Below are 12,818 nucleotides of genomic sequence, written 5' to 3' on the forward strand. Positions count from 1 at the left end.
GTTACAGAGTTATGCAGCTGCAATGAAATTATCTCTCCACTGGATATCATACAAACTTTAAGTTGTAATATGCAATTTATTTGCTTAAAAATAACTCAGAAAGTGCTTTCTCATGCGGTGAGAGGTGACACAAAGCTCGTCTGAATTCTGCTCAGCAGTCAGGATGCAAAGACCCCTGCATCATTACATTTCTTCTCGCCTCCAGTGTCTCTTAAAAATAAACAGCATCACAGCTGTATTCCGCCTCCTTGGTGTTTATTTCTAATGACAACAGGGATAAAACTGATTAGAGCAATAAAACACAGGACATATGCAATTTATAACACTTCTTTTTTTTGTGAACAGTGGTGGATCTGATTGAAATTTAATCAGGCTGATTTCTCTCATTAGCATATGTCTGGTTACAGATGATGAAAAAAGTTGGGTGTAAGAGCCTAAAAACCCACAATTTAGGAAAAGCTGAGGGAACCTGCAAGTGCCCCAAAAGAATGAAGACATCTCAGGTGAGGAGTTCAGCCAGAGGCACTGCTTGCTTATGCCGGATGAACTGTAAGTGTCCATATAAACCAGCCTTCAGGGGAGGCCTGGAGCAATGGTCACTAGAAAGCTGTGATGCCATCTTCACCATTTAAGCAAAAGACCTGAGCATTTCAAACCCAGCACTGACACGCAGACACACAAGGCACACACACACACATACCAGCAGACAATGAAACTGGCAGCGCTGAGGGCTGTGAGATGACTTTCACCACACAAAAAAGCCAAGAGTGAGAGAAGAATGGAACAATGAAAACAACCCTTGCACGACTTATCCAGCTGGTAAAACAGTGGGGTTCTAGTCAACAGGGAGCCAGGGAGACAGTGAGTAATGTCTGAAGATAGTCCGGGGGGATCAACTGGAGGAGAGAAGAGAGCAAAGAGTATATCTGTGTGTGTCTGTGTGAGTGTGTGTGTGTGTACTGACAGGAATGTGTTTATATATTCCACTATGGTAAATCACTCTCGCTTCACTAGTTTTTCCTTGTGTGTGACTCACCGCTTCCAGACTGATGAGAGCATGGTGTAGGTGGCTGCGGTAGCCTACTGCTGAATCTAAAAGAAGCTTGGGGATAAACAGCTTTTATCTTGAGACGTGGTAAACCAGTTTAAACCAAAAGCTTTGGAAAAAGAGAGAAATTGTGAGATTAGCACTTTCCAGAATGACCAGTGACCAGTGATACGCAGTGATCCCAGCTGCATTTGCATTTTAGCACTGTAGCCCTAATCCTCGTAATTCAGGTTAGGATACAATACCTTATCAAAAAAACATGAATGTCTGTATAAACTTGTGAGTCAATCCAGCTCAAAGATGGATATTTGCATATTTTTACATATGTAAAAATTTAGACCTGTTGATGGACCTAGGGGAAAAGTCATGGGTGTCGTCAAAATCATTAGGATTTGTCCTCTGGGGACCATGACTGTCTATACAAAATTTCATGGTAATCCATCAAACAGTTGTGTTAAGATAATTCAGTTTGGACTTAAGAGGCAGACTGAAAGACATGAAAGACAATGTCACATGCATGGCTAGAAACATCTGTCAAACTGATCCATAGAGGGAAACATATGATCAAAATATCATCATATTCCCCTCATATGAATGATCTGATGAACACAACTTGCTCTGTCCAATTAGGCATACCCATACATGGCTAATCTAAGGTGTGTTAATTGAGCTGAGGGTGATATCTCCTGATGAAAAGTGAAGAATGATAAGACTTTCAGTTTGCTAGGGACCCTGTAGAGTTATATGTACTATTCTGGCACAAGCACCAAATGGCATTTCACTCTGATTTAACTCCTGAAAGTGAGATGGAATCTATTTTTTCCTTGTTAAGACCTGACATTAGGGCTGAGGTGCAATGTTGCATCATCACAGTATCATATGTCTAGATGTTGTACTTCTTGGGCAAGCTCTCTTGTAAGATATTCTATGTGGATGTTGTAGCAAGACACTGTTGCAAAGCCACGGTCCTGCTCACCTTGTGGCAATGATGGGCCTCTCTTAACGAGCTGCCTGCCAGTCGTCTGTCAGAGCGGCAGAGGCAGCCAGCCCCCGGGCCTTGGCCTGCTAGCCCCTGAGCATACATCAGCCCTGCGACAGCACACATCACTAACACCAGCACTACCATGATGTGACAGCTGAATCCATCTCCCCACAAGCCCTACCTACAGCCTAAACAAATTAAAGCCCCACAGAAATTAATGCCAGCACAGCAATACTAATGAGCATGTGGTGGAAAGAGGGGCTGAGGAAAAGAATAATAAACAAACAAAACAGACGTTTGCTGTAAAACAGAGGTTCCACAGGTGACAAATGAGAGTGAATCCAGTGCATCTGTACGTTTAATATGTAGGTGTCTGAATGTCCACATGTTCATGTGCAGCTAGTTTAAAAGTGTGCAAGACAGCAATTACTATTTTAATCACACACATTTAATTATAGTATAGTTAATACTATAATTAAATAAACAGGAACAAACATAAGTCCATGAATACATGTTTTCGTACAAATATACACACGTATTCACATTTTGTTTGCCTGGTGTGTTTTTTTATACAGTGGAGTCTGGGTGGTGTTCAGCATACTGAATAACTAGTGCAGATGCGTGCTTACAATAATAACTGTCCCAAACTGGGTGCCTTAAGGACAAGTTAAGGGTGCCAAAATATTTCTTTACCGCTGTATTCTCAATAACTATTTAATACAAAGTTACGGTAAAGCTAAGATTAATGTGACAACCTCATGGTCTGGCACGTGAGTGTTCTGGGTATGCCGCAGTCAGAAACGGTGACTGTCAGGACAAGCAATGGAAAGATGGAGGTAAGGTTAAGGTGAATTTGGTGTACTTGAATCGATTTAGTTTCTGCTCACAGCAGATGTTTCTGCAATCATGTTAGCCTTAAGACGCTTTTGGGAAACGTAGCCCTGTACAGCCACCACATTTCCTCAATATTGGATCTTTAACTGACCATTTAACCCATATTAGTGTCTGAAAGCGTGAATGTCTCTTGACGATTACGGCAGTAACAATTCCAAATTAGTTCCAGCAGAAAGGCTGGTGCAGCTCATTCCAATTGTTATCTCACTGTATTTTATTCTTCCTTGTGTATTTTACTGGGATTCATGTTGGCAAGTGATAGATACGATTCCTCTTCTCTGTTCTCGCTTTCCCTTGGATCAAAGAGAATCAATATTGAAGGTGCTGTAATTATTCCAGTAAAATAGGATAATCACCGAACGAGCAGGCGATGGCCAAAATCCCACTACTGCTTTCACATAATATTCTCATGTTGATTTCAGGTATAGTACAGTACAGCCAGGAAATGTACAGCTGCTTAATCTGCAACAGCCAATATGTGTGCGTGACTTACCCACACACACAATGTGGGCTGAAGGAACAAGTCAGTGAAGATGATGAGTCCTCGCATAGAAGTGCATTCCAGGCATTATACCTTTCCCTGTGTACACAATATTCACTGGAGACCTGACTGTACCTCTGCAACATATTCGACAAAGGGAGGGTGTATGCACTGAGCAGTGCTATGGGAAATATAGGTCCCAACTTTTTTGGAACCTGAATTATACCAGGGACTTTAAATCTGGATATATAGGCCTCTGCTGCTTCGAGTTTGACTGCATTACTAAATTGCTGGTGCACATCTTTAGTAATATCCTGCTGTTACAGTTCATATCATGTGTCCACTTCAAGAAATCTAGGTGTGCTTTCCAAATTTTGATGGTCATTGATATTAGTCGGAGGAACAACGGCCAAATGTTGTCACTTCACATTTGTCTTTGTAATGTTTTGAATTATACATTTTGTAATAGAATACAAACCTTTATTGTATTTTTGTTTTTCTATTCCTGTTCCTGGTAATCCAGACTCTGCAGGCTTGTCAGAAAACATATAGCAGAGTCTGAAAGTTTTAGAGCTGTGGTGTATTTGGCTCTACTCCAGTGCACTTGATTTCAAATGAAACAAAAAAAAAAAGAAAAAAAAAGAAAGAAAGAAAGATTTTATAGTGCTGACTTTTAGCTTTAGGGGTGTTTGGGGTTGTTAACATCTACATTAGGTGAACAGTGTGGGACTTATGGCCCTTTTTCACCCTTGGGGTATATGTATAAAAAAGGCTAAAATTTCTACACAGTTCATCTGCAGCTGATGTACACGCCATCAAATTAAAGGCGAGAGTCAGCACTTTCAACTCATGGTTATTGTTTCATTTCCAATCTAGTGTGTTGAAGTACAGAGCCAAAACCAACCATTCTGATGCTTACACTGCACTGCAACTTTGAAAATAACATTCTGAATCAATGCTTGTATAATATACTTTACAAATATTGAATTTATATGGTAAAATGGAAATGAGCATTGTTAAACAAATGATGGAGCCTAGCATATGTTCAATCAGCAAGACTAAATCTTTCCTCCTACAAGTGAGTCTTTCAGTCACTACATCAAACTAATCAGCCAGGCTGTGCCTCTTGATTCCTCTCTATTCACAAATTTCCTACCTTCTGTCATTCAGTTTTTAAAAAGTAGCTCCCAGAATTTCCTCTTCTTCTTTATTCAAAAATATCTCATGGACTTACTGGTTCCTTATGAAGCATCCAGACCCCTTAGATCATCAGGGACAGGCCTACTGTGTGTTCCTAGGGTCAGGACTAAACAAAGTGAAGCAGGATTTAGTTATTCTGCCCCTCACTTGTGGAATAAACTTCCGGAATACCTGAGGTCAGCCCAAACACTCAGCTTATTTAAGTCAGGCCTGAAAACACACCTTTTTACCGAAGCATTCTCTTAAATTGTCTTAACTGCACTCTTCTTATTTAATTATTTTACTGTTTTCTATTTTTTCTGCTCCAATGTTTTAATATATTTCTTTTATTCTATTATTCTATTATTTATGATTTTAATGTAATATGATTTGCTTTTATTCTATGATTTTAATGTAATCTGTAAAGCACTATGAATTACCTTGTGTACGAATGGTGCTATATAAATAAACCTTGCCTTGCCTTGCCTTGCCTTATTCAGACTTGTTCAATATTCCTAACTGCAGAGGTCTAGTCTAGTCTGTCTCAGAACAACTGTGCCGCACCTAAGATAGAAAATCTGATGAATTAATTTGTGAGTAGCAGTGCAGGGGTGGCTCAGGGCTCCGAGTCCACTGATACATTAATCCTAATATGTTCCTCGACTGAGCAGACAAAATCCCTACAATAGCATAATAAACACATGAAGCCCCTTTGAGCTCTCCGGCGTCTTGCAAAAAGAAAGCCACTTCTGATAAGACAGAAGCTCCTTCTCTGTTTCCATAAAGCCACTGGGCAAAAAGAAAAAAAAAGAAAAATGAAATGAGGGCTTGTCTGCACAAAGTGACTTCTCAGATTTCAAATGTTTTGATTTTTTTTTTTTTTGTATCATTATGCTTTAGAGTTGCAGAATTTGAGCGCTTTTCTTGTCATTCATGTTTTCCATTAAACTAATATAAGAAATTATAATAATTATACTAAATTTAGATTTGTTTTTATGATGTTAATGACATTTGAATAAATGGGCTGGGCACACTTCTGTTGCTCATATCTTATGTTGCTCAGATCTTACTTTCAAGCTTTAGAGTTTAAACATCAGATAAACAGAATCAAGCAATTCTGTCTTTTTGGCTGATAACTGATCTCAGCTGATGGATTTCTGGATATAACCAATGATGCCTTTAATTCAGAAAGCACGATCATCGTTTGAAATGTACAGACTCCAGATCTTCAAGTTTTATTACGCTCCTCTAGCTATATCAACAAATATACGGGGGGAATTTCAGTTTATGTGTGTACCTTCCCTGAAATCCATCCTGTCCAGTATCAGATAAGATCAACTCATACCCCATATGTATTCTCAGATATAATCAAGGAAGGCTTATTTCATAAAAGCTCACGATTTTCTCTTAGACATTAGAGAAAACCCTGAACTATGTGCCAAAACAAACAAACCTTTCAAATGACAACTTCAAACTTTTTTAAAAAAAAATGCTGTAAGTGCCTTCGTCTCTTCTCTATCCTCAGTACTCTAATCTGTCTGAAATATATTCTTCACCTGCAATGGTGCACACTGAGCACAGGGTGGCTCTTCACTTGACAGCTCACACTTCTGCCCATCTGACTCCTTCACTAACATCAAGCAGCCAGGATGTAATTTACAGCTTTCTTATGGCCTTACAAGATGTCTGTGAATGTTCTCATTCATTCACAACATCTATTGCTGTGAACAAGATAAGATCAATTGTGGGTTACATGTAGCCAAAAACACAAAAAAAAAAATCTATAAAAATAATAATGGATATTACGAAACCACATCCACAAGCAAAGAAATGTCCTGAAGACTTAATAAACTTGTTTAACCACTGACAAGTTTTCATCAGAGGTCGGTGCACTATCCACTGAAGCATGGTTAAGATGTTCTTTATGGGAATTACCAGCAAACTGTCTCTGATCGATCAGTTTGCTTGGCTAATACTACCCACTGTGCAATTACCTGCAGCATCAGGTGTCCTGTTGAAAATCAGTGGGAAGTTGTAAAAGAGTTAAAAGACAGACATTGGAAAAAAAAAAAAAGGAAACATGGACACTTACTATATTGACAGTTCCTTCCCATGTATTCCCCGGGGCATTCGCAGGAATAGTTGGCAACCAGATCTGTGCAAATACCACCATTCTTGCATGGGTCCCTTTCGCATTCGTTAATATCTAGAAGAGTTAAGAAACACAAAGAAAAAATTAACTAAAAGGCGCATTCATTTATTTATTTATTTAAGGAGACATGCGGGCAATTAAAAAGACCTCATCCTTATTAGAATGCATTGGTAGGGAGCATATATTGAATTTTCCCTGTGTGCTACTTGATTCTGTCTGCCCATAGAAGTCTCTCACCGAGACACTGGTTTCTTGAAACTAATAAATCAAATTGCTCCTTGGGAGACCATTAATGCCCGGACACAGACCCAAGTTCTGAAATGTTAAGAACAATTAACCTAGTGTACTTTCTTTGTAGTCTTTGTAGAACGATCATACTTTCTAGTGTGATTTCCAATGTGAAAACTGAACAGAACCTATACTTGCTCAATTCTACACTGACAAGTGTTATTGTTGATGCTGGGCAGTTTCCAGAAACTTTAACTTAATGTTAATGATAACCCGATGATGTGTTTGTGAGAATTAAGAATTGAAATAGCAATATTGATTGTATTTGTTGAGATATTTACGATGGGGTTGCAGCCCTCCTTTGGGTGCTACACAGTGAAATAGCATTTGTCGATGCAATGCTTTTTGACTGGGCCACTATGGGGCTGAAAACTGTTGGCCTGTTAGATTTTTTTTTTTTAATCAGTTTACATCAAATCTAGCCAAAGGAGAAAAACTACCAAAACTCTCCCTCTCTCCCCCATATATATATATATATATATATATATATATATATATATATATATATAGAGGGAGAGAGAGAGAGAGAGAGAGAGAGAGAGAGAGAGAGAGAGAGAGAGAGAGAGAGAGAGAGAGAGAGATAAATGACACAAAATTTCACACCACTGACGGCAGTTTTGCAGTAAAAGTAAAAACCCTCAGTCTCTTCCATCAAGTGTCACAGAAACACAGACAAGAACAGAACTGACTATCAATATGATAAATTGTCATAGAATTATCATCTGCTGTACAGCCACCTTTGCTCTGTAATTGCTCTCTGAAATAGCCCTTCTCTGATTGATTCATCTAACCAATTACACAAGGTGACAGACCCCCTCAACCCCACCCATCACACCAATTTGCACGCTGTTCTATTATAGATACAGTTAAAGGAAAGGAGATTATAGGGATGGTTTAGAAGGCGAGGGAGGAAAAGGGGTGAACTTTTGAACGCTTTTTAACAAATTTCTAATGATTTCCAAACTTGCCCATGGCAGCTACAAGACTTTTAATCCTCTAAAACTACCCTGAGTCGTCTGTGACTCACAGGTATATTTTGGCTTCATGTATATGTAACTAGGCTGGAGATTTGGAAAGCTTAAGAAAGTGAAACATGATTAAAGTAAGTCTGTTACGGTGCTTCATCTCTCTGAGGTTTTATCGACAAAATCTATAACAGTCACTCGGGCACATTTGTAATATCTCAAAATGTATCTTTTTTTTGCAGAATGTCTTATGCTCCAGAGAAATACAGTCATGGTCTTCACACATAATGGTCACTGAGGTACTGTGACTAGCAGCGGTAGCATTTTTAATCTTCAGCAGAGCAGAATACTAAAAAATAAATGAATGAAAAGAGTGAAATAAAAGAGAGGGATAGAGGCACAGAGAGAGAAATGAGTTGTGATTCACCCCAAAATCCTTGAGGGATCTGCGAGACAGTTAGATTTGGGTGAAAAGATGTTTGATGAAATTGAGCTGTAAAACCTTTCTCAAAAGAAGACCGAAAAAAAAAAAAAAAGTCACACGGGTTGAACTTGAAACACACATCTGTTTTATCTTCATTTATCTACCATGCATGAGGAGACACTCTGTATGCATGTCAGCCTGGATATGTCGAGTTGTATAGAATCTTGAACACAACCTCACAGTGTTTTTATTTATTGAACGAATTAATTATTTATTTTGTGACCGTGTAGCAGGCACCTTTCAAAACAAGGCCTGCTGTGTCTTGTGATGTGATGGCTACATCACAATAAATCAAATGTAATGCACATTAAATAAAAAGCAAAACATCGATGCTGCAAACGTGCTGCAGCTCATCTTGTGTATTTGCACCATTACTGGACAGATTTAAGAAAATACTTGCACTAGCCAGCATGTCATCTCGCAGCTTACAGAGCACAACAAAAAGAGCTGATTTTCACAGTTGGCACTAAAAATGCAACTCTTGAAAGACAGACTGCATCAATGCACAACTATGCTGGACACAAAGTAGGTTGATCAGATGCAAACTGCAGGGTCCACTCATGTTTGATTACGTTAGAATGTATAAATTATAACAGAGAGATGTATAACTCCACATATTTACGCAATTATTTTGACTCTCAAGCTGTGAGGATGCATGCATATGACATTTGTTATGAGGGGTGTTGCATTATGTCTGCATTTCGCCATTGAACAGATGGTTTATGATTGTCTATTTGACAGTATGTGTGTGTGTGGCAGTTTTTCTAGGGGTCTGTTCCCCAAGACATTTTCAAAGCCATTTAATACAAAGCCATTAAAGCCCCAATTCGCAGTTGGTGCACAGTCCCCATCTCCCCAAAATTACATCAGCGTTAGATCAGAATTTGTCTAGCGTCCGCTGGGGACCATGTAGCTGATTCTACGTGGTTTGCATCATGGAGACTCAACCTACATGCCCTGACTGGAGAAATGCACTGCATAGTAAATATGGACTGGGGCTTCGAAGTGAAGCTTAGAGAGGGACAAAAACGTTTTCCTGATTTTAATGAAACGATAACCACTCTGTGACATTTTCATAGCCATTACAAAAGTTGAGAGGAAGAAAGGGGATTTTTTTTTAAATCACTTTGAACAGCATAAAACACATCTGGCTTATCTGATGTATGTTATTTCATGAAACAGTGTGGTCAGTCAGGTGTGTCATTAATGGGGGGATCTGGATGTTTTTATCTGTTATCCATTTCAACTATTCAGTAATCAGTTCTTATTGTACTCATTAGTAGGTGATTCCAGTATCTATCAATGTATTAAATGTGATTCAGAATCATGCTTAAAGCCATTTTGCAGGTTTGCCTGTTTTTTTTCTTTCTTATGCTTCACCCTTTACTGTAACTGTACTTTGATGAGCTTGCACAGGACAATCTGAGATAATTACAAATCTAAAAACAGCCAGCATGACTAATACACGAAACTAGCCTCCTACAGAGAACACATTTTTATCACAGAGATGAGCAAACAAGCACTTGTCAGAAGGAACAATCTTGATTATGGGAGGTTACTGCAATCAGGGAGGGATTATGTTTTAATTAATTCCAGTTTGAGGGGCCTTACAATCCCATTAAGAACTATTACCCTGAAAAATGCCAACTGGAGTCCGCCTTGTAAAGAAGAACAATGGCCAATCCTCATTCAATAATTGAGCTTTTCAGTTATTTTAATGGCTGGAATCCTCAAAAACCACTAATGGTTAGCAACTGTGACAACAACAATAAAAATACTGATGCAACTATTAATCAAGCATGGCCATATGAGACATCATTCATGCATTTCACAGCAGAATAATTTGTACAGGGAATATTTGGTCTTTACTAATTGCCTTAATGGAACACTCAAATCGAAATATGATTTTATAGCCACTTGTGAACATTGAGATATAATGAATTCAGTGCATTAACTTAATGTAGCTCCATCTGCGAACAAATACTGCAGCATTAATATGAAAATCTTAACACAAATGACATAATGTTGCTTTAGATTTTCACTGAAGAGCTTTGTGTTCCTCGATAGAGGCTGTTTCCTTAAATGTCACAGGGACAGAAAAAAAAAATATGGTAACAGGTATGCAGCAGGCATGCTCATCTTGTTCTGCATAGAGCACAATCTACTGTTATTTCACCACCGCAATCATGCCCACTTAGGTAAGTAATGCTGTTGTTGCCCTTTAGGTTCATATCCTGCTTTGTTGTCACCAGTAGGTTCAAATACAGAGGTGAGCCAAATGGGCAAGCCACTCAAACAGCCTGGAGCACAACATACCACAGAGAGAAGAAAACACAGCCAGCCCATCTTACGATTTGCCTCCTTTTTATGAGAGGCCATCAGCCCCTGGGAGATCAGAGCAGGGAAAGTGAGACTTAAGAGCGGTGTATTGCCAGTAAATCAGGTGGGAGAAAGGGGATTACTTCAGGGAATGCAGTTAATCCACTGAGGAAACATGGAGAGGATGGGAGGAACAGAAACTGTGAAAGAAAGAGAGGAGAGGGTGGAAAAGAAAACATACAGAAAGGAAACGATGTGCTATAGTGGTCAGGTAAATAAACTCTGTTTACACAACTGCCTTAACAAGGTCAGAGCTACAGGCATGAGTCCAAGGAGTTTCCCTCACTGATAATAGTCCAAGACTACCATTCTGCATTTAAATATGTTCTTTAAAGCCTTAAACATGATAAAACAACATTTTGCAACTGATGTCTTCACTTTAATGAGGATGGTGCTATCTTGGGTACAACAATTTAACAAGCCACTTTGAGTAAAGATTTCTACAGTGGATGGAGACAGTAAAACTACCAGGCGTACAATTTAATGCAATCCAACACACAGGCTCTCCAATAATAGTACTTTAGTGACGCTTGTAATGTTCAGTTTTTGTTGAAACCATGCCAGAATGATACTGATTCATCAGAGAGTGTATTTAGTGGGTTATTTTGACCCTACAATTATTATATTATAATCCTAATTATTTTATTATAATGCTACCTAATGCATAAAGTCCCTACATACAGATCAATAAATAAAGAAACCGAATAAAATCTGATACAATCTCAACAGAAACTAAACAGAGTCAGCACTGTACTATAAAGGTGTTGGTTTTATTTTTTCAATTCCATGTATTTTAGTTTGATCAGTTCCATAAATTAACTGGTTGTTCATATCAGACATATTAATATTAATAAATATCATGAAATTGCATAGATATAGTATTGTGCTATCATTATTACCATCATCTATTGCTAACCCCTGCACAATGCCTCCTCTAAAAATAAGGCTCTCAGCCCCAAAATGTATTCCTTCAGTCTCTGGTCACACTCTCATCATGCTCTCATCGGTCCACCGAAACGTCTCGCTCCCTGGCTTTGCTCCTCTATCGCTCTCTAAAAAGTGTCTCAGTCGGATAATAATGAGAGCAATGAATGGAGCTATGTGTCAGGAACTGGCTGGTACTGGCTGTGAGCGCTAAATTGGCTATGGTGTGTCCAGGGAGCAAGAACAAGACCTGCAAAGGGAGAGGTCACCTATGCCCTCTCCACTGGGCTGCACTGACCTCTACACAGCCCGCACCTGATACAGCCACACAAAAAAAAAACCCACACTGCCCAATGAATCTGCTTTCCAGTTCATTGAACAGTAGAGATATCATGTCGAATCTCACACTAAGGACGGTTACTGAGGACGTAAATATGCCATAAAGTTGAGGCAAAAAAAAAAAATGAAATTCCATCAAGTGTATTAAACCTTTTATTGTTACCTGAGTGTAATTAATTGTGCAGTAGCAAACTGACACCAACCACAGTTACAAAACAGATCATTTTTGCAGTAGAAACGTGAAATAATTAGTATTGTACGGTATTTTGTTTTTCCTTTTAAAATCAGATTATGTTTTAAAATAGTCTACCTTTGGATTACTTTTTATAAGGGTAAGAAAAACAGTACCGTTGGAACATACTGTACTCAGGAATGTTACTTTAACCTCCAATCTCAGGGTTGTGTGTTTGACAGACAGCTCGTCCAGCAGGGGCATTGAGACACAGTGTAACCGGATTACACACCATGGGACATGGGCAGACATTGTGATGTTAGCAGTGGTGTTAAAGAACAACACAGTTTAGCATGGAAAGTGGCCAATGCTGACATTTGTGATGATGCCCATATGTACACTTCTCCCTTGCGGATGTTTGTTTGACAAGACAATGTGGAAAACAAGACATTTGGCCATGCTTGTAAATAAGAAGGATATTACAGCTAGAAAGCTTGTCATGCTGAAAGGTGAACTAGGTGCCAACTCTGG

The 12,818-nt window shown here is 38.9% G+C and overlaps 1 protein-coding gene across 4 annotated transcripts in view; it reads right to left on the reverse strand.

Moving 5' to 3' along the window:
* Window positions 1-12,818, reverse strand: part of LOC121184567 (EGF-like repeat and discoidin I-like domain-containing protein 3) — a 101,095-nt gene that overhangs the window by 34,596 nt on the left and 53,681 nt on the right. For all 4 annotated transcript variants that reach the window (XM_041042332.1, XM_041042331.1, XM_041042330.1 and 1 more), the window contains one exon: window positions 6,677-6,790. In XM_041042332.1, coding sequence (XP_040898266.1) covers window positions 6,677-6,790 — 114 coding nt within the window. The remainder of the gene's footprint in view (window positions 1-6,676; window positions 6,791-12,818) is intronic.

The sequence above is a fragment of the Toxotes jaculatrix genome, chromosome 7 (genome assembly GCF_017976425.1).
Source record: "Toxotes jaculatrix isolate fToxJac2 chromosome 7, fToxJac2.pri, whole genome shotgun sequence".
NCBI classification, from domain to species: Eukaryota; Metazoa; Chordata; class Actinopteri; family Toxotidae; genus Toxotes; species Toxotes jaculatrix.